General features: G+C 33.2%; 6 protein-coding genes across 9 annotated transcripts; 4 read left to right on the forward strand and 2 right to left on the reverse strand.

Annotated features, from left to right (window-relative positions):
- The first annotated feature begins 1,195 nt into the window (after positions 1-1,195).
- LOC104703718 (jacalin-related lectin 14-like) lies at positions 1,196-3,321 on the forward strand. Its single transcript, XM_010419789.1, has 5 exons — positions 1,196-1,393; positions 1,496-1,930; positions 2,026-2,457; positions 2,545-2,994; positions 3,070-3,321. The coding sequence occupies exons 1-5, from the start codon at positions 1,196-1,198 to the stop codon at positions 3,319-3,321; spliced, it is 1,767 nt and encodes a 588-aa protein (XP_010418091.1).
- Positions 3,322-4,545: 1,224 nt separating this feature from the next.
- Positions 4,546-6,755, forward strand: LOC104703719 (jacalin-related lectin 14-like). The gene is made up of 5 exons (XM_087458700.1): positions 4,546-4,740; positions 4,820-5,237; positions 5,394-5,794; positions 5,878-6,327; positions 6,461-6,755. The coding sequence occupies exons 1-5, from the start codon at positions 4,546-4,548 to the stop codon at positions 6,710-6,712; spliced, it is 1,716 nt and encodes a 571-aa protein (XP_087314826.1). The 3' UTR covers positions 6,713-6,755.
- Positions 6,756-8,134: 1,379 nt separating this feature from the next.
- LOC104703720 (uncharacterized) lies at positions 8,135-12,294 on the forward strand. Of its 4 annotated transcripts, none has more exons than XM_010419791.3 (17): positions 8,135-8,790; positions 9,360-9,501; positions 9,588-9,674; positions 9,779-9,880; positions 9,974-10,009; positions 10,100-10,210; positions 10,306-10,389; positions 10,480-10,598; positions 10,710-10,811; positions 10,903-11,019; positions 11,109-11,174; positions 11,263-11,329; positions 11,407-11,460; positions 11,580-11,675; positions 11,758-11,784; positions 11,881-11,916; positions 11,992-12,294. In XM_010419791.3, exons 3-17 carry the CDS (start codon positions 9,603-9,605, stop codon positions 12,178-12,180), a joined length of 1,278 nt encoding a protein of 425 aa, XP_010418093.1. In that variant the 5' UTR covers positions 8,135-8,790; positions 9,360-9,501; positions 9,588-9,602; the 3' UTR covers positions 12,181-12,294. The 4 variants fall into 4 exon arrangements, 2 of the variants coding, with proteins under 2 accessions (XP_010418093.1, XP_010418094.1); XR_002032891.2 differs by having other exon boundaries at positions 8,240-8,790; positions 11,263-11,304; XM_010419792.3 differs by lacking the exon at positions 8,135-8,790 and adding an exon at positions 8,960-9,231.
- A 521-nt stretch (positions 12,295-12,815) lies between these two features.
- Positions 12,816-16,082, forward strand: LOC104703721 (secretory carrier-associated membrane protein 3). The gene is made up of 12 exons (XM_010419793.3): positions 12,816-13,272; positions 13,638-13,757; positions 13,857-13,919; positions 14,223-14,256; positions 14,396-14,518; positions 14,674-14,736; positions 14,837-14,930; positions 15,027-15,072; positions 15,159-15,226; positions 15,467-15,515; positions 15,635-15,700; positions 15,812-16,082. Exons 1-12 carry the CDS (start codon positions 13,213-13,215, stop codon positions 15,896-15,898), a joined length of 873 nt encoding a protein of 290 aa, XP_010418095.1. The 5' UTR covers positions 12,816-13,212; the 3' UTR covers positions 15,899-16,082.
- Positions 16,083-16,273: 191 nt separating this feature from the next.
- Positions 16,274-16,999, reverse strand: LOC104703722 (uncharacterized). The gene has a single exon (XM_010419794.3). It carries the CDS (start codon positions 16,888-16,890, stop codon positions 16,411-16,413), a length of 480 nt encoding a protein of 159 aa, XP_010418096.1. The 5' UTR covers positions 16,891-16,999; the 3' UTR covers positions 16,274-16,410.
- Positions 17,000-19,317: 2,318 nt separating this feature from the next.
- Positions 19,318-21,107, reverse strand: LOC104703723 (uncharacterized). Its single transcript, XM_010419795.3, has 2 exons — positions 20,161-21,107; positions 19,318-19,969 (listed from the first exon to the last, which is right to left on the reverse strand). The coding sequence occupies exons 1-2, from the start codon at positions 20,846-20,848 to the stop codon at positions 19,602-19,604; spliced, it is 1,056 nt and encodes a 351-aa protein (XP_010418097.1). The 5' UTR covers positions 20,849-21,107; the 3' UTR covers positions 19,318-19,601.
- Positions 21,108-26,640: the final 5,533 nt, after the last annotated feature.

Consider the following 26,640-nt stretch of genomic DNA (forward strand, 5'->3'; position numbering starts at 1 on the left):
AAAATCATCAAACCAATATCAAAAACAGAGAGCTAATGAGTTTGGTTGTGTGCATCTTTCTTCAATATAAAAATCGACACAAAAAGAACGAGTTCGATAACCATCTTGAGTCAGAACTATATCATCACATTGACCACAACAACCCTCTTTTTATATGGCTCAGGTGTTTTTTTTGTTCAATCAAGTCTAACCCGTACGGTTTAGAGCTTTCAATGTACCTTTCAAATCTTACAATTAATGTAATACATAAATGTTGATGAAAAGTCTTGCTCCAAATCTAACTTTAGCTATAAAACAAAAAGACTACGAAGAGGTCCACGACATGCAATTTGATTGTTTTTTTCTTTTTCTTTTGACATTGTTATATAATAGTGTTTGGGGAACCAGGTCCACTCCAGCCGTCCGAAAAAAAAATACACTAGTCAAATCCTTTTGTAGACAAAGACGCCTTCATGCCCCTTTTCAGTTGATGAAATATCAAGTGTTTCCAACGGATTTATGATGAATTCATTACAATACGTTTCTTATAATGTATTTAAATGTATTAATTCGTATGGGATTCTATTGTTTTGGACCTATTAATCGAACAAAATACTTCTCAAACCAGTCATAAGAAATCGGTATAATATTGTTTTTCTTGAAAGTGTGCCTATATAATAATACCCCTAGGAATCGGTAGTCATGTATATAAAAAAAAATATACACTACTTGGTCGTTGTTGGTAGAAGTATAGAGTTGTGACCCAACTGTATAGAATTTATCAAGAAAAATTCTCCCATTATTTATAAATAGGCCCCATTTATGGATAATCATGTTCGATCGATATGTTCACTAAAAAAGTAATCTCCGATCATCAAGTCTTATTCTCCTGATCAGCCACCCAAGGTTATATTCATTTCTCTATCCTTTCCCAATGCAGATATCTTGTAAATTGATTTAGCTCTAAAATCTTATATATTCTGAATTTCTGGTTCAAATTGTTTTAACGTAAACATCATGAGCATATTTTCAAGAACTTATACAACATCATGAATTGAACCTCTCTTTCCTCGGTGATCTCCTTCCTTCAACATTTGAACTTATTAGATTCTTGTCGACGTGAAAGGTTATTAAAATTCATAAAATTATTAAAGAAACATATGTGGGAAATAATGAAATTCCTCCATTTATGAATTAGATTCTAATCAATTTGGCGATGGAACAAAGATTGGAAGCGGTAGGTAGTACAAAAGGCTTTACATTCGATGATGGATCTGACCATGACGGTATTTCCAAGATTTTTGTTGGAGGTGGTCGTCAAGGCATTAACTACATGGAGTTTGAATATGTAAAGAATGGACTGCTAAAATTTGGTACACTCGTTGGTCGTCGACATAAAGGTTTCATTGAGACGGTATGTCTCTGGTGTGTACTAAACTAAACTTATATTACTCGGTTTTATATATGTGAATAGTACTAATTAATTTTTAATCCTTTTATCAAATCTTTTTTTTAGTTTGAGATTAACCATCTCAACAATGAATACCTCGAATCTGTAGAAGGTTACTACGACCACGAATCTGGTTACATTCAAGGACTTCAATTCAAAACCAATTTTAGGATTTCGGAATTGATCGGATATGACAAGGGTAACAAGTTTACACTTGAAGTCGAGGGAAAAAATATTACTGGTTTTCATGGACATATGAGGAACAGAAACATCATCTCCCTTGGAGCATACTTCACTTGGAATTATCCGAATAAATTGAAAGCAAAAGGTAGCAAGGGAGGCTATAAGTGGGATGATGGAGCTGACCATGACGGTGTAGCAAAAATTTATGTACGAGGTGGTTTTGAAGGCATTCAGTACATCAAATTTGATTACGTCAATAGTGGAAAACCTGAAGAAGGATCAATTCACGGTTTCTCGGGTAGCGGTTTCACGCAAACGGTATAAATACAAAGATGTTCCCAACTTTTGTTATTGACTATATTGCTAATATCCTTTTGTGTTCAACAATTCTTTTTCTTTTTTTTTCCTTGCAGTTTGAGATCAACTATCTTTACAATGAACACCTAGTATATGTAGAGGGTTACTATGATTTCACATCTGGTGTTATTCAATCACTTCGATTTACAACCAACTTTAGGGCTTCAGAGATATTTGGGTATGAAAAGGGTAAGAAGTTTTTACTTGGAGAGAAAGGTAAAAGAATCATTGGCTTCCATGGATATGCTAACAAGAATCTCAACTCTCTTGGAGCATATTTCACAACGGTTCCCATTACCAAATCAGAATGCCACGGTGGTATTGGAGGCCTACCTTGGGATGATGGTGTCTTTGAAAGCATTAGAACGGTGTATGTTAGTTATAATAACACTAACATAAAATGTATCACATTTCACTACCACAACCGTACAGTTGTAGAGCGTCAACACGGTTGGCAGAGCATACAAGACGAAGGAGAAGAAGAAGAGGTTATAGATTCTAAAAACACAAAATATTTTATTCATTGACTATAAAACATTGAGTAGTCTCTTATTGTAAGCATGATTCTATTGCAGTTTGAGCTCGACTATCCAAATGAGTTGATCACATATGTGGAGGGGACTTTCAAAAGCTTTGGGGCTGGCGAGATCAGGGTCACGTCATTGATTTTCAAATCATCCGAAGGGAGAACCTCTCCAACATTTGGAACCGTGTCTGGTAATAAATTTGTGTTGGAGAACAAAGGATGTGCTATCGTTGGGTTCCATGGACGACATAGTGATCGTGATCTCGTTGCTATTGGAGCGTACTATAGTCAGATACCTCCTCCTACAGCAGAGAAACTACGACCACAAGGTGGTTGTCGAGGAGGTTCATGGGACGATGGTGTTTACGATAATGTAAGAAAGATATATGTAGGACAATGCGAAAGTGGTATCGCATTCCTCAAGTTTGTATATGATAAGGACACTCGGATGGTTATTGGAGACGATCATGGAAACAAAACACCACTTGATATCAAAGAGGTGATTAACTAACTATTACTTCACATATAGATTTTTGGCAGTTTACATTTTACATGAAGATATTTTTTTTGGCAGTTTGACGTAGAATATCCAAGTGAGTACATTACGGCGGTGGATGGTTGTTACGACAAAGTAATTGGAAGTGAAGTCGAAGTTATAACCATGCTTAGGTTTAAGACGAACAAACGAACATCTATAACAGTTGGATTCAAATCTAGCTCAAGTTTTCTACTCTACAAAGTAGGATACAAAATTGTTGGATTCCATGGAAAAGCAAGTGACATGATTAATCAACTTGGAGTCCATGTTATGCCCTTTACAGAGTGATCATCTTATAGTCTCCATTGTTGTCATAATTATGCCATCTCTCATGTAATAACAATCACCTTGTGAATTATTGTCTTTTTTATTATTATTCACTAAATACTAATTCGTTTATATTCGCAATAATTTTCTTCTTGTTTGGATTTCACTTAATCAATGCCGTAGACATCTGATATCGAAAATATCTTTTTTTTTTAGACAAAGAAATTTCTAAAACAAACTAAAACGAGAGTTTGCATCTGTTCCATTTTTCCTTTCCTAATTGTAAACCAATATTGTTTGTGCTAGTCAATATCTTCGTATTAGTAGTACATCAGAGTTTTTAATAGTTTTTATATTTTCTTCTTCACTTGGCATCTGAGAGTACTAACGGAACAACTTAAAAGACTCGCAACATATAACTCAACGTAGTTTTTAGCCACAATTATGTTGTTCCGTGTATCATGAATCAACTAGCATATAGGTTTAATCTACGTAAGATTAATAATTTGTGTTTGTATTGTTGCACGATATGCGGGTCTTCTTCATCTAGTTGTTAAAAAAATAGTGTTTGAGGAACTAATCCAGCCGTCCATAAAATACAAAAGTCAAACCCTTTGTAAGCAAAGACGCCTTCATGCCTATTTTCAACTGATTTTAGAGTCTCTAATGAATTCCTTTTACAATACTTTTTTTGTAACGTGGCTTTATTGTAATTTTCTGTTATGAATTTTAATTAACACGTATATAAACTTGGTCGTTGTTAGTTGTGACCCTGCAGTACTTGTATATATGTATATAGAATTTATCAAGAAAAATCCTCCATGGATTATAACCATTTTCGACTCTTCACCAAAGCAATCTCCGTTCATCAAGTCTACTTCTCCTGATCAGCCACCAAGGTTATATTTTCTCTTAATGCAGACTTCTTTATTGTTTCAGCTGTAACATCTTAGATATTCTGAATCTCTGGTCCAAATTAGTTAATGTAAATTCAAATATATAAGCATATATATGTTTGAAAATTTGTATAAATTCAACATAATATGTTGCTGATTAAACATCTTTCCTCTGAATCCTCAATGATCTTCCTTCAAACTTAAAACCTATAATTGGATACTTTTTGTGTTGTGAAAGAGTATTAAATTCCCTAGATAATTAAAGAAACACATGTGGGAAATTACCCAATTTGTTGAGTTGATAATTAAGCGTACTACTCTATGCCTGTTAGATCTAAATTAGTTGGACATGGCACAAAGATTGGAAGTGATTGGCAGCACAAATGGATTTATCTTCGATGATGGATTTGACCATGACGATGTTGCCATGATTTTTGCTAGAGTTGGTCTTCATGGCATTGATTACTTGGACTTTACATATGTTAAGAGTGGAGAGTTGAAATTTGGAGTACCCGTTGGTAGCGGTCAAGGTTTACATGAGACGGTATACTAAACTTAACTTCCATTAATCGGTTTTAAGTACGTGAATCGTATTTAATTTTTTTATAATTTTTTTTTTTCAGTTTCACATTAACAATGACAACAATGAACACCTCAAAACTGTAGAGGTTTACTACGACTGTAAATCTGGTTATATCAAAGGACTTCAATTCAAAACCAATTTCAGGATTTCAGAACTGATTGGATATGAAAAGGGTGACAAGTTTACACTTGCAGTTGAGGGAAAGAATATCAATGGTTTTCATGGATATTTGAGGAACGGTTACATCGTCTCCCTTGGAGCATATTTTACTTTGAATCATCATCCTAATAAGTTGGAAGGGGAATGCAGTAAGAGAGGCAATCAGTGGGATGATGGAGCTGACCATGAGGGTATAGCAAAGATTCATGTACGAGGTGGTTTTGAAGGCATTCAATATATCAAATTTGATTATGTCAAGCGTGGAAAACCCAAAGATGGGGCAATCCATGGTCTCTTGGGTAGCGGTTTTACACAGACGGTACATAATGCATGAAGTTCTTTTTATTATTGACTTAATTATTAATCTTTATGTGCTTACACATTTCTTAATTTTTTTTTTTTTTTTTGGCAGTTCAAGATCAATTATCTCTACGATGAACATCTATTATATGTAGACGGTTACTACGACGTTGCATCTGGTGTTATCCAATCTCTTCAATTCAAAACTAACTTCAGGACTTCAGAGGTGATGGGATATGAAAAGGGTAAGAAGTTTTCACTAGGAGAGAAGGGCGAAAAAATCACGGGCTTTCATGGATACGCTGACAAGAATCTCAACTCTCTTGAAGCATATGTCACAACTATTCTAACTCTTAGAACAAATTGCCATGGTGGTACTGGAGGCATATCTTGGGATGATGATGGTTTCGAAAGCTTAAGAAAAGTGTACGTTAGTTTTAATAAGAATAACATAAAAAGTATCACATTTCACTACCACAATCACAATGACACAGTTGTAGGGTGTCAACATGGGTGGGAAAGTATACAAGAAGAAGAAGAAGAAGAAGAAGAAGAGGTTTGAATCCCGTATACTCGAAATATATTCATAGGGTAGAAGATATTGATTAGTGTTTTATGAGATGTCTCATTCTATTGCAGTTTGAGCTTGACTATCCAAATGAATTGATCACATGTGTGGAGGGGACTTTCAAAAGATTTGGGCCTAGCGAGATGAGGATTACGTCATTGATTTTCAAGTCATCCCAAGGCAGAACTTCTCCGACATTTGGAATCGTGTCTGGTACCAAATTCGTGTTGGAGTACAGAGGTTGTGCAGTGGTTGGGTTTTATGGATGTCATGATGACCGTGATCTTGTTGCTATTGGTGCATACTTTTATATGATGCCTCCTCCTACTGCAGAGAAACTGCGACCACAAAGTGGTTGTCGAGGAGAGTCATGGGACGATGGTGTTTACGATAATGTTAGAAAGATATATGTAGGACAATGCGAAAATGGTATCGCATTCCTCAAGTTTGTGTACGATAAGGACACTCGGATGGTTATTGGAGACGATCATGGAAACAAAACACCACTTGATATCAAAGAGGTGATAACTATTACTTCACAGTTTTTTTTTTTTTTTTTAAACTATTACTTTACAGTTTTTGTTATTTTTGTGGCAGGATACATTTTATTGTGTTTATACTTTACATATATTAAGATATTCTTTAATTTGGCAGTTTGATGTGGAATATCCAAGTGAATACATTACGGCCGTGGATGGTTGTTACGACAAAGTAATTGGAAGTGAAGTGGGAGTTATAACTATGCTTAGGTTTAAGACGAACAAACGAACATCTATATCCGTTGGATTCAAATCTAGCTCAAGCTTTCTACTCTACAAAGTCGGCTACAAAATTGTTGGATTCCATGGAAAAGCAAGTGACATGATCAATCATCTTGGAGTCCATGTTGTCCCCCTCACCGAGTAATCATCTTCTAATCTCCATTGTTGTCATAATTATGCAATCTCTCTCGTGTGTGATAACAATTACCCTGAGAATTATTATTTTTAAGAATTGACTTAATACCTCGTTTGTATTCGTAATATATATATTTTTTTTCTTGTTTTGATTTAACTTATTCAGTGCTATAGAAATCAGAAATAGTAAAAAACAAATAAAACAGACTACAACAAAGTATTATATTGCATTTGTTTCATATGTATTGCACAATAATTTGATTCCTTTTTTCTTTTGCAATAATTTGATTCCATTTGTGCAATAATTTAAGTTAATTAAACATCAAAGGATAATTTAGTTTATTATTCAAAATAAAAAAGAAGGATAATTTAGTTTAGATATTAGTTTGAAACATTTCACCAGTTGTCTGGACGAGTCAGACGGTATTTCTTAAATTTATTGGAAGGAAAAAGATAAAACGATAAATGGGAATTTCCTTTTTGCTGTCCAAAAAAAAATCTTGGGAAAGAAAAAAAAAATTTCTCCGGAAATTATATCATACAAATTTATCTGCAAAACCTTAAACAAAAATATCAAAGAAAACAAAACAATTTATTTATATTAGTATTATTCATAAGAAAACCTTTAAAACTTAAAAATTTTAAATAACATGAATAGAAAGGTTTTTTAAAAAAATTAAGAAAAAAGTGTGGTTTAAAAAAAAAGAGTTAAACTTTTAAGTTATGTATGTATTGCATGTTGGACCTAGAACACCTCTTACAGACCACAAAGAATATGGACCGGATGTTGTATCCGGTTTGCTTACACAAATTTAAAATTCAACACCTTAAAAACCCAAAAAAAAAAAAAGTATAAAATCCGTAAAAAAAAAAGTTTAAAAAGCTGAAATAAAAAACGTTAAAAAAAGCTAAAGAAAAAAAACGCTAATACGTTTAAAAAACATTGGTACTTTCCAACAATCGGGCCTTCAGGAAAGCCCACTATTGTGAAAGCATAATGGATTAGCTTTTATTTATAGGAGTTATGGGTTAGTATCTGTTTATTATATTTCCGATGTGGGACTTGGCTAATTTTTAAAACGTATTGGGCTTTTATTCGATCAAAGAGGCTTTATGGCGGCGATAATCTAGTAACAAGATCAAGGAAGAAGATAGGGTTATTCAGACTATTCCAATAATAGAGAAGCTCTTCCATGTCCATCAAATCATCAATTTTCCCATCTTCAACGACCATATGGATCATATATTGCTATTTGATAATATTGATCTTAAAATATCATTCTCTCAGGAATAAATGTAGGTAATGACCAAAATTTAAATTACTAACATGTTATTCGAAATTAGCAAAATATGTAGTAGATGCAAAACAGTATCTCAATTCAATATAATAAGCCAAGAATGGTTTAATCCCGGTTTAGGATTTAGCATCTCTGAGTTAACAAACTTTGGACAAACGTGAAAAAAAAAAAAAAAAAAAAAAGCCAATCGGAGTGGAGCTAGTCTATAAGTAATAAGTCATGTTCTAGTTGAACAACCCGAGGAAGTAGAAAACTTTATTGGTTGGCTTTGGATTTGGAGTTGCTTTAGTTGCAAACCACAGACACACACACTCACACACTTGTGTTCTGTTTCTTATTGAAAGTTGTTGTAAACTAATACTAATAATTGAGGATTAATCGCAAAACATGGAAAATACATTTATTTCGTTATAAATAATAAAAATATTATTCCTCTAATTCTCGTATTTGGTCGCAGAATCCAACTTAATAAAAACAACTAAATTAAATTATTATTTTTTTAGGAAGAGAGAGAGAGAGATAGATTCAGCAGATGACACGAATCACTCCACCATAGCTTCTTTTTTTTTTTTTCGATTCCGCGTAGTAGTAGAGAACATTGTTGTTGGGTTTGGTTTCGATCGGTTTCTAGAAACTGGTTTTGGTAAAAAAATCTCAGCGTTTAAAGTGAACACACTTTACTCTCTCTCTCTCTAAACGTATCTTCTTGGTTTCCATCTACCAACTGGGTTTGCTTCATTACAGTGATTCTTCAATCTTCAAGGTTCAGATATCTCTCTTAAGCCCTAAGGTTTGTTTTTTTTTCTTGCTTCTTTACTCTGTTTCTTTGTTTTGTTGTCTCATGGCTTAATTAAAAAGATCCCATCTTTGAAAGTTATTACACCGTCATTTTAAATTGTTGAACAGTTCGTGTGACCAGATTTCTTCCTAAATATAACCTTATTAATTTGGTAATTAATGTGTAACCAAATCTTACTTTTTTTTTTCTCTTTAATTTAATTATCATTACTAGTATTTAGAGTTGTATTTACTTTGCCTAGATCTGGAGAAGCAACAAAAAGAAATCCAAGAAAATTTATAATTCCAATTTTGAAAACGCTTTTGTCTTTTTATTAATACGAATCCTTCCTTAGCCGTTTCGCTTTCACAGTGGCCCAGATTGTGTTCGTCTGTATCTGGGCGTGTATGAGTATACACTCTGAAAGGAGCCATCTTTGTGTTTCTCTTTTAAGTTATTATCTTCTTCTAATCTATCATTGTTCCGGAGAGAAATTATCTCCTTTTTTTATTGTATTAGATTATAAAGTTTCGATTTTTATTTTGCTATATGGACGTCTGATTCTTGTGTTTCTCGTGTAGATTTCTCAGAAAGACACACATTCTTGCATGTGCGTAGATCAGGTTTATATAGAGAAACTGAGATTTTGGTGAAGGTTTGAATTGGTTTCTTTGATTCTCTGTTCTTGTGAAGGGAAGAACAACACAAAAGACGGTGGCTTTGGTGAGTTATTTCTGATTGCTTAAAGATTTTGAATTGCCTTTTTGTTTTTTTTGTATGGAATTTGATGAATTTTGATGTTCATGTAGCTCGGTAAATAGATTATGGAACATGATTTACCGTCTATTAAATCATGGAAGTCACTTGTGAAGAGAAGAAACAATGCTCAAGATGGGGTAAAGCTTTTCTTTTTTGCTCTATAGATCTCGGTTACTTCAAATTGTGATACCCCGGTTAGTGCGGATTTTGATTTTGATATGGGGATGATGGAAATTTGCAGGGTAAATCATCGTGGAAGATGAAGCCAGTTATGGCACTCATGTGTACAGTACTTTTGATCTTTTGGTATAAGACCACTAATATCCAATATGAACAGACAGAGGTATTGTGGAAGAGCTCAATTTGATTTCTTTCAAAAAAGAAGTTTTAAATGTTTTGATGTATAACTCCTTTGTTTGGTATATGCTTTACTTAGATAGAAGAAACAGATTATCCATTTGAGATGGCAAAGGTAACATTTTGAATCTCTTTGTTTCTTCTGTTTGATGCATTTTGCTGGTTTAAAGTTGATGTGTGAGTTTCCTATTCCGTGATTGTTCAGGAATCTGAACCGGTCAGTGAAAAGTTGAAAGGTTTGCCTTTTGGTATCATGCAACCTAGATCAGATTTGGAGTTAAAGCCACTTTGGTCAAGTAGTAGTTTGAGGTCAAAGGTTAGATTTTTCTGTAATATTAAAGTTAGATAGAGGAATCAAATATATTTGTTGCTAGAGTAATTTACTGATCTCTGTTGTTGTCTTACAAATAGAGCGGCGAATTGACCAACCGTAACTTGTTGGCAATGCCAGTAGGACTTAAGCAAAAGGATAATGTTGACGCTGTTGTAAAGAAGGTAAGCATGCTTTGTCTATTTATGTCAGTGACATAAACAAGGCTTGTGGAATAGTTTCTGTTCTAATGTTAGTGTCTTTGTTGTATTCAGTTCCTTCCGGCAAATTTCACTGTAATTCTATTTCATTATGACGGAAACATGGATCAATGGTGGGATCTAGAGTGGAGCTCGAAAGCCATACACATAGTTGCACATAACCAGACAAAATGGTATTTAACATGTATTTGATATAAAATCTATTAAGATCAACTATAGCCATAGGTTGTACTATGTATAGCTTTGTAACAATGGTTTTGTTCAAAAACTTTTATTTTACTCAGGTGGTTCGCAAAACGATTTCTCCATCCTGATATTGTCTCCACATATGATTATGTTTTTCTTTGGGATGAAGATCTTGGAGTGGAAAATTTCAATCCACAAAGGTTTATTTTCATTTTCCCCTTCACTTGTAGATTTTTACAACCTATAAAGGTATAATCTTGGAGAGCCTTTTCTAAACAAGTCTCTCTGCAGGTACCTGAGGATAGTTAAATCAGCAGGACTGGAGATATCTCAACCAGCCTTGCACCCAAATTCAACTGAAGTTCACCATAGACTTACAGTCCGGTCTAGAACAAAAACATTTCATAGGTGAGTTCCTGTGAACCACTTGTTAAGGACTTCTCTTGGTTATTTGTGTGTTTTAAGTACTTAATATCAAATGGTTACAATAACTGCAGACGAGTGTACGACAGTAGGGGAAATATGAAGTGCTCAAATGCTAGCGAAGGGCCTCCCTGCACCGGGTAAAATTTCTTAAGTAACATAACAATATAAGACTTCTCTATATACCAAGACACAGACATTAATGTCATTGTTTCTCTCTTTTTCCAGATTTGTTGAAGGAATGGCTCCAGTGTTTTCAAGATCTGCCTGGTTTTGCACTTGGAATCTAATACAAGTATTTTTACACAAGATAATCTGTTTACTTATAATGCAATTGCATTCAACTTCTTGTTGATTATTTGCGGTTTGCAGAATGATCTGGTTCATGGTTGGGGAATGGATATGAAAATTGGATACTGTGCTCAGGTAAAGTCCCAGTTTCTTGTTTTCTTCTTCTTTAAGACCTCACAACATCGCTAGCATTCATTAGCATTGTGACCTGATTGCATTCTCTAGATGAATCGGTTTAAAATGATATTATATAGGGTGACCGTAGCAAGAAAGTAGGCATTGTCGATAGCGAATATATCTTTCATCAAGGCATTCAAACACTAGGTGGAAGTGGTGATCCTGATAAGAAGGTTAGATACTCTTCACTTCCCCCTCCATCTTCTCCTTGTATAATACCAAATACTGAATAATCTCTCTTCCTAATTATTACAGAACTCAGCTCGCAGTGGTGTGACTCGGGTAAGCACTATCTTTAACATTCAATTCCTCATTTCTTGACTGTAAAATAAACAGACATCTCACAACTTTGGTCACCTTTTTTTTTTTTATAAACAGAAACGAGGCTCTCCGACTTTTGATTCTAGAACAGAGGTGAGTTTATTTCCCATGACGAAACTGGTTTTGTCCATAGAGCAGGAGTGTGATTTGTGTGTGTTTTGTAAGCAGATACGGAGGCAATCAACATGGGAGCTTCGAACTTTTAAAGAACGGTGGAACCAAGCTGTTGCAGAAGACAAAAATTGGGTGGACCGGTCTTCATCGACTCGGAATAGAAATGGTAACAACCGGAGATTAAAAAGAAGTAGTGTGATTCCAAGTTTAGTGCAGAGGAAAGCTGAAGAGACTACAACATAAAAAATAAAAAAAATAAAAACACATACAGTTTCTACTCAGATTAAATATAGAAAAGTTTCTGTTTTTTTTGGGCTCTCATTGTTATATATAAGTGATAAGTCAATAGTTTGATCATTTTACTCTCCTTGATTAGTGTAGTTCTTCATGGTCTTCTTCTTTAGATGTGGTTTGGTCTCTCTCCATCTTTGATTAATTCCTATTCTTTTAGGCTTTAGCATGTTTTCATGGAAAAAAGGGGTCATATTAAAATCGGTTTTAAAAAAATATACATTTAGGGATAAAGTTAAAAAAAAAAAAAATCTCAATAAACTCTCTTTTTCTTTGTGGATATAAACGTTAAGAAAATATCACACTAAAGGTTCTCTCCATCATTTTCACATTGACAAAAAAACATATATATAAGGCAAAGACAGCCAAATTTAATGGTTTTGTAATAATTGTTATTAAAATTTGAACTGTGTTTTCTATATTTCTCTATTAATTAAAAGGACAACTAAAATGGATTTTTTAAGAAAAAAACATTTTGTGATGGACTTTTCAAATGTTCTTAGAAGCAGACAAGATCATTGACCAAAAGAAGGACAATTTCAATTCTTCCTATGTACTCATTAGAAAATTCAAATTATTTGAAACTTGAGTCGTTGAATAATTATATATATATATATAAAAGGTACTAATTAATTTTTGCTTAATAAATTAATTTACAACTAATAAAATATTGAAATATTAAGTGTAAAGTACTAAGGAAGACTGCTGTCAAAAAAAAAAAATACTAAGGAAGATTAAAAAATAAAATCAGATCAGATTACAGGTGATTAACATTTAACAGTATAAACCCAAAATATATTATTTACTAATTTAATAAGACACGCTTTTGTGTAATTAATATATGTCTGCATATAAGCTTTGTCTTCAACGTTCGGCTATTCCTCGGTCCGTGCTCAAGATCTTAGATCGATCTCTAAAGTCTTCTTCTTCTTCAGATATCTATCTAGCACGTTGAATCGTCTGAAGCTTTAATCTTACATAGCCATGGCTAATCGTTATGATCCAAATCCTTTCGCTGAAGAAGAAGAAGTCAATCCTTTCGCTGTAAGCTTTTTTTGACTTTTGGGATTTTAACTCGTAAAAACTACAACTTTAATCGCTCTTCCATCTATGGGTTTTTCGAATTGAATCTTGTAAAAAAATTATTAGGTTTTTTTTTACTTAGGGTTTAAGTTTTTGTTGTTGATTAGATAAATTGTCTCCACTGGTTTGTGTACTTGTAACTTAGATTCTGAAACTGGGTTCAACGAAATTGAGGTTTATATGAGATTTTGTAATGAAAGATTTGATAAAGTTTCTACCTTTGTATCGAAATCTATACGTTTTTGGTTAATTAATTAAGTATTGTTCTTGGGGGTTTGTTATGCTTTTCTTAAACTGATTTGTGAATCCAATTATGTTGTTTTTAGAATCCTAAAGGTGTTCCGCCTGCATCGAATTCGAGACTTTCACCTTTGCCTCCGGAGCCAGTTGGATTCGATTATGGTCGTACAGTAGACATTCCTCTTGACAGACCTGGTGGTACACAGGTTGGTTAGAGATTTTTATTAGATGTGTTTTTTTTTGTGATTAGGTTGTGGATCTTGGAGTTAGTAGTGATAATGTTTTGTGACTTGTTGGGAATCCAGGATTTGAAGAAGAAAGAGAAAGAACTTCAGGCCAAAGAAGCTGAGCTAAGAAGACGGGAGCAGGTATATTGACTGCTATAATTAGTTAAAAGATAAAAGCTTTGACTTAACCACTATAAGCCTTCTCCTTCGTTTTGATCTTTTTCTCAGTTTTTGTTCTTTTTAAAGCTCTATGAATTAAAAAGACTGGAGACTTTGACTCTTGTTTTAAAGAATTGTAATCTTTAGATAGCTCTTTGCAATGGTTCAGACATGATTGTTATTAGTTTTGTATCCTGGATTACATTTTTAAACCTTTTGAAATTTGCATTACCTAGTAACTGTGTTGTTATTCATTTGAATGTTTTATTTTGTGGTTCTATGTAGGACCTCAAACGGAAAGAAGATGCTGCTGCACGAGGTACTGCAATATACTCTTTTCAAGCCTTTCTTTGTTTCCCAGCTGTGTCCTTGACGATTTCAACGTGTTGTTAACTGTTTTAACTTAGATATGTTTTTTCTCTATCGAAGTCATTAATTTTGTGGTTCTCTCTATGCAGCTGGAATTGTTATCGAAGTGAAAAACTGGCCGCCGTTCTTCCCTATTATACACCATGACATTGCAAATGAAATTCCAGTTCATCTCCAAAGACTACAATATGTTACTTTTGCAACCTATTTGGGTACATATTTTGTTGTCCTAAGTTAACATTTTTCATATGATACAAATTCTTACTCTTTTCTGCTTTTGTATTCAAGTTAAAGGGATCAAATTTGTTTCTATACTCGTTACTTCTTTATTCATTTATTTGACACACATGTAATTCATGTTTGGCAGGTTTGGTTCTTTGTCTTTTCTGGAATATCATTGCCGTTACTACAGCTTGGATCAAAGGAGAAGGTTTGTTTTTAAGTCTATTTCAAAGTTTGCTCGTTCTCCTCTAGGATTTCTTAACTGATATGTCTTGGCTTTAACAAGAGTTTGGTTTTATGTCTTGCAGGAGTGACGATATGGCTTCTTGCTGTAATTTACTTCATAGCTGGTGTGCCAGGAGGCTATGTGTTATGGTATCGGCCACTCTACCGTGCCTTCAGGTTTCTTACTTGGATTCTTCTACTTTCAAAGTCTAGATTTGTTGTTCAGAATATTATGTTACTGAGTTTATCACATTTTTTTATGAATATTTGCAGAACTGATAGTGCATTGAGCTTTGGATGGTTTTTCTTGTTCTACATGGTGAGCGATGATTAGCTTCTATGTTTTTTTTCTTACATCTATGGTTTTTTCTTACATTTAGTTCTGACACCTTGTTCTTGCTGCAGCTCCACATTGCTTTCTGCGTCTTTGCTGCAGTTGCCCCACCTGTCGTCTTCAAAGGAAAATCTCTTGCGTAAGTTTCTTTTTTTATAGAACTCTCTAAACGATTGAAGATTGATCTTGTCACTGTGTATGGTAATCTTTATGTTCCAAATCTTTATCGCATGCTCAAAAAAACATCGGAATCTTGATAACCATTCTGGTACCTGTTACTGGCATACTCCACTAAATAATAGCTGCATAAGTAGTTGTTATCAGTGTTTGGAAAATTCTCTAACCTTATTTTGTAATCGATCTTTCTTTCTTGTAACAGTGGGATCTTACCTGCAATAGATGTCTTAAGCGGTCAAGCAATTGTTGGGGTAAGCTCTCTCTCACCCTTTGATGATCTTCAAGGATCTTTAAAACAGTTCTAAGATTAAAGCCTGAAAGCATGATCTGATCATATGGATCAATGATCTGATATGTGTTCTGTTTACAGATATTCTACTTCATTGGATTTGGATTTTTCTGCCTCGAATCAGTGGTTAGCATATGGGTTATTCAGGTCTCTCTTCTACTCCCATCACTAATATATCAGTCTTTGAACATGGTTTTATACATCTGTAATCGTTTTCTAACATTTGGATTTTGGGATGGATTCGTTTTGTTTGAGCAGCAAGTGTATATGTTCTTCCGAGGCAGCGGGAAACAAGATCAAATGAGACGGGAAGCGGCAAGAGGAGCTTTAAGAGCCGCTGTTTGAGAGCTCTCCTTGTAAAATTCTTGGTTTGTGTACTTAATCTTCACTGTTACTTTCATTTTTCAGATTCTGCCTTTCTCTCTCTCTCCCTCTCTGCTGTAAACCAAAAAAAAAGATTCAATTTTTCCTTGTACCTTTATCTCATGTAAATTTGTTTGTTCAAAAGTGAGAGTTCAGATTCATACCATTTTGGGATTATATTAGTTTTTATGAGAACCCGTCTTTATGTGTTGCGTTTGTGTTTCTATATCACATTATTGGCTAGTGGCTATTTAACATTTCTATAATCTTGGATTAGTTTTTTACATGTCATAGAGATTAGTCTGAATAAAGTTTTGTATCCACTGATGTTTACTACAGAGTCTACAGTTTTGGACATTTTTGGTTAAAGTAGCCAACCATATGATATATCATTTATTGTAAGATAAATTAAAACATACCAAATCGAGAAAGATTGAAAAGACTATATAAGAATATATTTATATAAATAAACATTTACCACGACATTCACATTTTCAACAATAAGCCACACACTTCTTCTTACAATCAATGGTGCAACTACCGCCTCCACCACCACCACCGTATCCTTTGCCAGAGCGGCTAAAAGATTTGAAACACTTGGCAGGACAGGTCAGCTTCTTCATGTGACAGTGACCTTTCTCTTTACACACCACGGTTGGTCTCACCACACCTCCTTTGCTATATCCCCCACTAGGTCCACCGAAACCACCGCCGTATCCTCCACCCATGTTTCCCCAATCTTTTCCACTGAAACCTGGTAAACCAAAACCGGTTCCTGGTTCGGTTCCAGGTCCAAAGTATCCCCCAGATGATCCATAGCCCTTGTCATTCTTGTTATTATTATTACCTTTGGAGTTTTTCTTGAGTTGATCCGAGTACGCTCCGGTTGATGATTCGGGTCGGGTCGGGCGTGAATGGGAGAGTGTAAGTGTGAGAAGCAAAATCATGAAGAGGAAACTGAGTTTTGTATTCATTCTTTTGTGTAAAAGTTGGATTTGGTTTTCTTGATTCAGTGGTTCGTGAAGTAAAGAGAAATGTTTATTTATAGAGAAAAATGTTTTATATGTTTTGTTATATGTAAAGGATTTTGTAGTTGTTTGTTTATAAGGGAATTATATTAGCTACAAAGTGCATTAATTGGTTTCGAGGAGGAGTTGGGTGATAGTTGAAATAAAGTCAGCATTATATGAATAGACGAACTTGACTTTTTGCACTAGAAAATTTTGTTTTGAGTTTTGATAGCGGTGGACACTCGGGCTTGGTAATGGTTCGGTTTTTAATTGGTTTTGTAGAATTTTTTTTGTTAGTTTGGTATAGGTTTATGGTTTTATTAGTTCAGTGGACATTAATTCTATGATTGGTAACCCTAGCAAAAGAAATAGTAGAATTTACAAAAAACAAAATAGAAAACAACAATCTCCATGAACAAGCTAGATATTCTGCTCTAAAATTACAAGATCAAGAAATATATGTGAGAGAGAATATGAAGATACATGAATTCATGATACCATTTCAGAATTTAAAGTAACTAATAAGGAAAAATAAATATATACTTGAAAAAGAAAATAAAATAATTTGTTGGAAAAAAAAAGATAGAATAATTTTAAAATAAAAAAAAAGTTTAAACAGGGAAAAGGAATAAATGACTCATGTCTCTATCTCAAAGTCATACTCTCTCTTAGAAATAACCCGAATCTGGTCGGTCCATTCTCATGATGGTCTTACTGCAATTTGGCAAATACAAACCCAAAATACACTATTGCAGACGACAGATGTGCGTGCCGATAGATAATTTTCCCACTTCACGTAGACATAACAGAAAGTGCCATTAAGTTCCTCAACTATCATCTATTTACTTTTAGTTTTTTTTTAACAAACTTTGTTTTCTATCTATAAGTATTTGAATTTTCAATCCAACTAATTTTCCAGAGTATATATGATATAATTAAAACCATTTAACGTATGTTAGAATCATTCCAACTAATTTTCCATATTTGAGTAGTTTAGTGGTTGGTGTTCTTGTACATGCATGACACACCACTAATTGTCGTATTATCTTTTATCATATATTGTTTTCGAAATTATAGTTGATGGGAGTTGAATTTTGTTTTCGACGATATAAAAATTTAAACCTTTTTTTGTTTTACATTATATAAAAACCTTTCTTTTGTGTTTTTATTCTAAGAAAAGTCTAATTGAGAAAGAAAATTCATTCACAAGCAAACCCCACCTGTCTACAAGGTGTATTTAGTTTACCCACCGTATTCCATGAAACTGATTTTTCATATGCACCTATCGTATTTTTCTTTAATTTTTGGTCGTTTAAATCCTTGTATATTTCTGTATTTTTTCTAAGAAGACTGTCCAAATTATAAACAAGTTCAAATCTTTGAAAAATCATTGTATATTTGTTTTAGATAAATGTCGAATGGTTGTGACAACAAAAATAATATTATCCTATACATAATTATATCATAGTTATTTGTTAGAAAGAGGTTCTCTATCATAATGCTAGATGAGATTCACTGAACAAATACATCAATTCCAATTATAGTTACGATGCTATTATACAATGCAAAAAAAAAATCATATATTCAAATACAGTAGATGAGTATACGAGATCTACCTAACTAAAATCAATGTGTATGGGGTTCATATTGCCGGATATATCTATGTATTTGTTAGACTTATCTTTATGCTTTGGAAAGTATTATTCGGATTGAATGGCAATGCTCTTACACAATTAGTTTATATCATATTAAAGAAAAAAATATGGTGAATTATTAGATATTCATATTAAGAGAATAATAAAGATAGAAAACAAGAATACATTGCCTGAAAAAAAAAATCGTCCAAAAACGTTTGTATATGGTTCTTTAAAACTCTTTCATGCATGTCCACAACTAAATCTCTATATCTTACGAGTGTGTGCATATATATATATATATATATAGTATAGATCAAGTAAGTAGTCATGAAAGTTAGTTAGAGACGGAAGTTAGTCGGTTTTGATATGCGCGATTGTGACAACAGAGTTTGGAAGCTAAGTTGATGAAATAAAAGTGTTTACACTTTAACAAACTCTTAAAAAATTACTCATTTACAAGAAACCTTACCACAATTTACGTGGTACTGCAATACAACCAATTAAATCCAAATTGAACTTTTATAAAAAAATTCCAAAGTTTTATATTTCCACGTTAGATATAAATTTAAAATGGTCATGTCTATGAATTTAAATTTAAAATGTTCAAAATTTATATGAACAAATTGTGTAGAACAATCATAGCAAATTAGCAATACTTGGGTTGGCTTTGGCATAATACAATAACAAGTAACAACCAAGTGTATATATTCAATTAATATATCTTTTTTTTTTTTGTCAAACCAACACATTAATATTTACAAACCAAATTTATAGCTGACCAAAATTATACACACATTCACACAAACAAAAACAAAAAAAAAAAAAACCCCTTCAAAGCATTGACTATAAAATCCTCAAGCTTCACAAATTTAATCAACAGATTTTTTTCTTTCACTGTAATTTTTTTTTGACATCTAACTAATCTTCTTTTTCTATTTTTTTTCCTAATTTTACTGTGTATAAAAAAGAGCCAATAAAAAAATTTAAACGAAGATTAAAAAAAAAAAGCAGTAAAAAAGAAGAAGAAGAAGAAGAAGCTTAAACCCCACGGCTAGTTATCTCTTTGTACTGTCTGAGCGACTCCATCCTCTGCAACTTCATCTCCTCATTAATCTTCTTTATAAACGCTTCAACTCGCCGATTCAACTCGTCCTGACTCAGCGACGGCTCTTTCCTCATCTTCGCCGTCTCTAACGACTGGTAATAATTAGTTCTGTCCCTAAACGTCTCCGATTTCTTATAAACCGGTTTCGCCTCGCCGTCAATACCACCACCGCCGGAATCTCTACGGCTAAACGTATCAGATCTCCGGTATAACTTACTCTTCTCTTCCGTTATCATCTTCCACGTGTTCTCCAACGTCTCGTTCCCCTTCTTCGGCTTCGTCACTCTCAAAGCTCTCCCACCTGAATTAAACAAAGGAATAATTATATTAAATTACGAATTTACCCTTTGGTCCACCGACGCGTGTTCTCGACGCCAGTTTTGAATTTTCAATCTACCTAACCGTTTTTTTTTGGTTTAACATGACGTCATCATCATCTTCTTCCTCTGTTTTTTTTTTAATTTGTTAAAAGTGAAAGAATCAAATCAGTACCTTCTTGGCTTGCTTTCATCAATTTCCGGTGACCGATCCTTGAAGCAACCAGAGGCTTCTCCATCGGAGGAGGAAGATTCTCTGATTCGATCATCCTCGGCGGAAGACGATTCTGATTAAAATTTGACGGCGGTACGAAATCGGATTTAACCAGATCTAAATTCTCCACCATAATCACACTCTTAAGCTCCTTCTTAATTTCATCCTCCTCCGCCGTCGCCTTCGCCGCATCTGTAATCTCCTCCTCCTTCTCCTCAACCGCCTTCAATTCCAGCTCCTCCGCCTCCGGATTCGCCACAACGAAACCAAAATGCGCACCGGTATCCAAATCCTTAACCTCCAACATCCGCGGAGGAGCTTGATGTTGAGTCACACTCAGCTCCTCCGTCTGGATCTTATAACCACCACCACCGCCGCCACCGTATACAACGATCTCATCTTCTTCTTCATGACGGTCATGGTGGCTTCGGTAATACTTTGAAGAAGCAACGATAGTGATGATGATTCCGTTTGTCACGACGTACAAATACGGAGGTTTCAGCCACGACAACAAGGACCTCCATAAGATCGGAGCTTGCGACACGGAGAAATCAACAGCTACAGGTACAGAGACTTTAAGTAACGTAACAACGGATGCGACGCCGCTAGAGAGTAGCACCGCCTTGATCGTCATCATCCACGAAACCATTTTTTCCGATCCGAAGCTTTTTAGTCTCTCTCTCTTTTTAAGGATTGTGAGTGGTTCGTATGGGTATGTGTGTACGGTACACGCTTCACCATCATTGTTCTCAATTTATATAGGGAGGGAAGTAGCGTATGATTCGATATCCGCCGTTAGATTTACGCTAACTTAGATGGACGGTTAGGATTTATGGAGAGTGATGGCCACATGGGTCCGGTTTAATCCACCCGATTTTTTTTTAATTTACATTATCGTCGGATAATTTAACGATGACCATGGAACTAATTATCTGTTACGTGTAAAAATATATGTGTGTAATAAATACTTGATGTATCATGTTTTGTTACACTTTTTTTTTAGGGTTTCAATGTTTGATAACTCTTGAAAGTTACTGGTGAGATTCATAAGGATATTCTAATTTTCAGTATGAGGATATTAATATCAAACTAGAAAAGAATGATTGTTTAAGCTACGAAAGTCAATCAAGAATTCTAGATTACATAAATAGCAAACCCACTTTTTTGTGTCAATTTTTAATCCAACGGATGAGATTAGTTCTACTTTTAATCCAACGGTTTAAAATTATTAATCGTGTCTTTTCGTCGCACCCCCATCTTTCAAAAATCACACCTCTTAGTCTTTGCATCTCTTTGTTGTACCTTCTGGTTTCAAAAATCACATCCATTAATTTTTACACCTTTTAAATCACACATCTTAGTCTTTGCATCTCTTTATTGTACCTCCTGGTTTCAAAAATCACATCTATTAATTTTTACACCTTTTAAATCACACCTCCTTAGTCTTTGCATCTCTTTGTTATACCTCATGGTTTCAAAAATACATCCATTAATTTTTACACCTTTTAATTTCACACATCTATGTGTTACACCTCTTTGTTGTACCTCCATGTTTCACATCTATTAATTTTTACACATTTATATAATAGCAAACCCACTTTTTTGTGTCAACTTTTAATCCAACGGATGAGATTAGTTCTACTTTTAATCCAACGGTTTAAAATTATTAATCGTGTTTTTTCATCGCACCCCCATCTTTCAAAAATCACACCTCTTAATTTTTGTATCTCTTTGTTGTACCTCCTGGTTTCAAAAATCACAACCATTAATTTTTACACCTTTTAAATCACACCTCCTTAGTCTTTGCATCTCTTTGTTGTACCTCATGGTTTCAAAAATACATCCATTAATTTTTACACCTTTTAATTTCACACCTCTATGTGTTACACCTCTTTGTTGTACCTCCATGTTTCACATCTATTAATTTTTACACATTTACATTTTTCACCTCTATGTCTTACACCTCTTTGTTTATTATATATAAACTTTTCTTGACTACATAAACAAGTTTCGAACAATTGTTTTCTGAGTACTAAAGAATTGTATTATTGAAGTGTTTTTTAACTTTCAAGCATCAATCTCTAATTCAAGGTAATTTAATATTTTTGCTGCGAATGACCTGTAGTGTTTCTCGGTTAGATTATTATTATTGTTAGTCGACACTATTAAGTTCATACATTAATCTTAGTTTTGTTAACTTTTAGTCTCTTCAAAATTTTTAGCCTTTCCGGTTTTCATGTTTTTGCATGGCTAATGTTATTAAGTACGTGTGCCATATTTTTTGCATGGCTAATGTTTTTGATTCTTAATGTGCATATTTTATTTTTTGACTTTCTGGAAAAAACAAAACCAAGATACGAGAGGCATGGTGATATGCAATGATGCTAGAGCTACAGATAAGCCAAATTTTTTTAACAAACATGGTATAATTATAAGTTTATATATATTCTTATTTTAACCTATTTATTTTTTCTAACAAACATGGTATAAATGTTAAAAAAAAAAATTTGTTTGTAGGATGTCCATTAGATGTTCATGATCCAGGTTAGTTTACATTTTTTGTAAATAAAGTTTTTAAAATTTTTAGTTGAATTATAATTTCTTATACTTTCTCGGTATCAAACATTTTGATAATATATAGAAATATTACAAATGAGCATGGAAATAGAGTGCCGAAGAAAAAGCCAGACATACTTGTGACAACACAAAATTAAATTCTAGAAAGCGTAAACACGACCAAATGAAAAGTCAAGTTAGAAAGAAAAGATCTACTAAAGGTAACTTATTTAGTCTTTGATGACTTTCTAATCTGTATATACAACTTTTTAAAAACATAATGTATAACAGTCACTTTTAGAGTGATCTGGAATCTGCCAAAAAAAAAGAAAATGCAAGAAATTTATAAAATTAGTGTTTAACCTAAAGAAGAGAACATTAAAAGGTGAGATATTATTATCACCTGTTTCACCACATCGACTTTGTTTTCGCTGTGTTTATTGAAAAACATGATGGTACCGATTCATAGACATAAGTGGGAAATCAAATAGAGGGAGATGCAGCCTGGAAGGAGAGCAGCCGACACAGTGGAATGGGATGGATTGGGAGAGACCAACATAAAATCCTCTGTTCTATATTTTATTAATTTTCTGAACTTTTGTAGTTTAATTGAATTGATTTGATTGAATAGCTGATGAGTGTACAAGTTTTGTCTATATGCATTCTTAGTCTGTTACGTCTTGATTTTTTTTCTTTTCCAAAGAGGAATATGTGATTTGAAGCAAATATTACAAATCCATGTATCAAATGTGTTAGTAGGAAATAAGACAATCAAGATTAACCCATTAAAAGGGAGGAAAGAAGGGGGTCTTTTGACGGAAAACGTGAGACCAACATGCATGTAACTGTGGAAAGCATTGCCAAATATATATCTCTAAAAGTTGTAGCTGAAGAATGTGAGTTACTCTATACTAACCAATTAGGTTTGATTGGTCGGTCATATAAAACTTGGTTTTGTACATATCTAAAAGTGAGAAAAAAAACATCCACAAGCATAAGTGAAATTTTATATATGGTTAAAAGTAATGTTCATAGTAAATCATTTGTATACAAACTCCACTTGCTTACAACATCGGAATATTGATTGTGATTTGTGAATTAGTAATCTATGGAAAGAGAAATCGCGTATCAAAGTAAAGGGGAAACGAAACTCAATCCAGCCATCTACTCCGATCCCAATCTTCGACCTTCCTTCGACAAGTGGCATTTAGTATTTTCTCGATACAATAAATAAACCAAGAGATAAGCAGCCTCGTATGTATTTCGATTGATAATGATCAACAACAAACACAATTTCTAATAGCGAATTAAGAAAGGATACCAATATATAGCACCATATAGTCGGAGACAAACATAAATGAAATTTTATATATGGTTAAAAGTAATGTTCATAGTAAATCAAGCTCTAAAAAGGCTCACTTTTGTGTGTGACAACATAAAATATAATAATATTGAAATGAATTTTTGGCTTTTTAATCAGCAGAAAGCAATAGCAAGAAGTGAAAATGATCAAATTGATTGAGAAAAGAAAGAATTTAAGATGAATTTCAAGTGTTAAATTTCAATTTAGGATTTCACCTCCCTGTGCAGCAACGCACGAGTCGCTTTCCTAGTTTTGTTAATGACATATCTAATTGTTTACCGTACTTTCCACCAACTTGTCCCGATAATCTTACACATCATTTACAATCACATACCATTAATTCTAATATGTAGATATTTTTAGCTACTTCATGTGACGTGTTTTCGCTTACGTTTTTGTAATTCACATCACTAATAAAATTTGTAATTTGTCGTCCTTGTGTTGTATGAATGACGTTATAAAAAAATGTCATGAAAATTTCTTTTTACTGATGTGATTTACAAAACCTTTCTTTGTAGTTTTGAGTTTTCTATATAAGTTTGTAGAATTGTGTTTTTTTTATAATATTTGTTTCCAACATGTAAAGTATGATATGTGAACAAATTTGAGTTTTCGATCTCTCTTAAAACTTAAATTCTAGTTGATAATTATTTTCAATATGGCTGTAGATACTTATAGAAAATAAAAATAAATAAAAAATTCTCCAAGCCTAATCAATCATACGAAAAATACTTTATGTAATACTATAAGAAAGTAAGATATTCATTACGATATCTTTAACCATCATAGGAACGTAGATTCTGAATTCAAGTAGCGGCCACTTGACTGACCATCATAGGATCGTAGATTCTGGACTCGCGTAACGGCCACTTGATTTACCAAAAAAAAAACAATACCAAAGCATCTATACTCAAAGGTCAGAGCCATTCCCCATTCATATTTTCAGTGAAACTGTTTTTGTTCTTGTTTTCTATATAGCAAAGGAATGGTTTTAGCAATATTTACTTATACCGTTATACGCCCATTTCACTAATTTCAAATATTAATGTTGATTTGTAGGGTGATATTTCTTACTTCAGTTATTGAATTAGAATAAGTTATGGGCACATATAACCAGATTAGTCTAGAGACCAATAAAGTGGTATTAGTGACATGAGTGTGGGGGCAAAGGATGAAAGGATATAGTATTCACTTACTAAATACAGTATAAAATTAACCAACGCACTTGATTGAAGCGACTAAAGTATTGTCGTGGAAAAAGTGCAAATGTAGCTTATGGACTAAGTTTGCTTACATCATTTTATTTTTCTTTCTTACATCATTTTTTGTTTTCCAATAGAATTATTTTGACCAATATAACACCCGCTTATATTTTATTAAATGGGATGTGAGACTTCATTTTTTATTTTTTTTACTTTATTATTTAACTGATGATTACATCCAAATCTATCCGAAATTTTTATTGAATTGTGAAATAGCCCAATAATATGTTCATATACTATATAAAATTATTGTAATAGCAAAAAAAAAAAAAAAAAAACTCATGGAGCGTCATAACAACGTTCTAGAGTTCCATCATGAATTTTGAAGGTTCTGAAAACCGAATTTCGTATATGTGTAAACAAAAGTTCGATTTTTTTGGTAAATCAAAGGAGCTTTCGAAAAGTATATTTTTGAGATGAAACAATAATTACTATATTACATGTAACGGTCATATATTGGACCGTTATATGAGGAAAGGTTTTGACCCATTTGGGCCAGCCAACAGTTAGCAGCTGCAGCCCCACTGCTCTCGTGTCCAGCTGTAGTCCTCAGTGCTCCATCTCCAAAGTTTAGTTTACTTCGCAAGTGGCGCCACAACTTTCAGTTTTTTTCTTTCTTCTTTTCTTTCTGATTGATATCTATTATCTATTACCAATTTTTTACAAATTAGGATACATTATGCAACGAAAAAAAAATGCATTATGCATGTTGAGAATACATGTATAAACATTATGCACGCAGTTTAAATATATATATATATATATATATATATATATATATATTAATTCATTCAAGTGTCCTTGAAAGTGGCTTAAGCGGTTTCATGGAGAGTTTCTTACTTTTAAAGATTCTCCATTCAAATAATAATAAACTAGAAAAAGGAAGAAACCATTTTATATTTGTACTTTGGTGATTAGTTTAACGTTTCTCAACAAATAAAAATTAATTTAATAATTGAAATATGTATTTTTAATCATATTGTTGACATACCATTTTTTCTTTCTAAGTCATTCAACAGGTAGTTTATTAACCACTACGTTTTTAATCAATAATAGAAAAACGTGGAAAGTCCTGATTTATAAATTTATATATAGGTTTTTTTGACAATATATATATAGGTTATTTATGAAAAAGTATATATAATTATTTTTGTGAGTATTTTCTTTAATGATGAAAAGAAAAATGATTTAATCTAAGCTAACTTGATTCTTTAACAAAAAAAAAAAAAAAAAAAAAAAAAGCTAACTTGATTCTCCATC

This window comes from Camelina sativa, chromosome 7, assembly GCF_030686135.1.
Source record: "Camelina sativa cultivar CO46 ecotype springtype chromosome 7, ASM3068613v1".
Lineage (NCBI taxonomy): Eukaryota > Viridiplantae > Streptophyta > Magnoliopsida > Brassicales > Brassicaceae > Camelina > Camelina sativa.

What these genes read in the sequence shown, in the direction of transcription:
- LOC104703720 (XM_010419791.3), top strand. Translation starts at nt 9,603, where the DNA reads ATGGAACATGATTTACCGTCTATTAAATCATGGAAGTCACTTGTGAAG. An exon ending in GAAAATTTCAATCCACAAAG is followed by an intron (nt 10,812 to 10,902) that starts GTTTATTTTCAT and finishes GTCTCTCTGCAG; the next exon opens with GTACCTGAGGATAGTTAAAT. An exon ending in CTTTTGATTCTAGAACAGAG is followed by an intron (nt 11,917 to 11,991) that starts GTGAGTTTATTT and finishes TTTTGTAAGCAG; the next exon opens with ATACGGAGGCAATCAACATG.
- LOC104703722 (XM_010419794.3), bottom strand. Translation starts at nt 16,890, where the DNA reads ATGAATACAAAACTCAGTTTCCTCTTCATGATTTTGCTTCTCACACTT.
- LOC104703718 (XM_010419789.1), top strand. Translation starts at nt 1,196, where the DNA reads ATGGAACAAAGATTGGAAGCGGTAGGTAGTACAAAAGGCTTTACATTC. An exon ending in GTAGCGGTTTCACGCAAACG is followed by an intron (nt 1,931 to 2,025) that starts GTATAAATACAA and finishes TTTTCCTTGCAG; the next exon opens with TTTGAGATCAACTATCTTTA. An exon ending in ACGAAGGAGAAGAAGAAGAG is followed by an intron (nt 2,458 to 2,544) that starts GTTATAGATTCT and finishes ATTCTATTGCAG; the next exon opens with TTTGAGCTCGACTATCCAAA.
- LOC104703723 (XM_010419795.3), bottom strand. Translation starts at nt 20,848, where the DNA reads ATGGTTTCGTGGATGATGACGATCAAGGCGGTGCTACTCTCTAGCGGC. An exon ending in GATGAAAGCAAGCCAAGAAG is followed by an intron (nt 19,970 to 20,160) that starts GTACTGATTTGA and finishes TGTTTAATTCAG; the next exon opens with GTGGGAGAGCTTTGAGAGTG.
- LOC104703721 (XM_010419793.3), top strand. Translation starts at nt 13,213, where the DNA reads ATGGCTAATCGTTATGATCCAAATCCTTTCGCTGAAGAAGAAGAAGTC. An exon ending in AGCTAAGAAGACGGGAGCAG is followed by an intron (nt 13,920 to 14,222) that starts GTATATTGACTG and finishes GGTTCTATGTAG; the next exon opens with GACCTCAAACGGAAAGAAGA. An exon ending in AGAAGATGCTGCTGCACGAG is followed by an intron (nt 14,257 to 14,395) that starts GTACTGCAATAT and finishes CTCTCTATGCAG; the next exon opens with CTGGAATTGTTATCGAAGTG.
- LOC104703719 (XM_087458700.1), top strand. Translation starts at nt 4,546, where the DNA reads ATGGCACAAAGATTGGAAGTGATTGGCAGCACAAATGGATTTATCTTC. An exon ending in AAGAAGAAGAAGAAGAAGAG is followed by an intron (nt 5,795 to 5,877) that starts GTTTGAATCCCG and finishes ATTCTATTGCAG; the next exon opens with TTTGAGCTTGACTATCCAAA. An exon ending in CACCACTTGATATCAAAGAG is followed by an intron (nt 6,328 to 6,460) that starts GTGATAACTATT and finishes TTAATTTGGCAG; the next exon opens with TTTGATGTGGAATATCCAAG.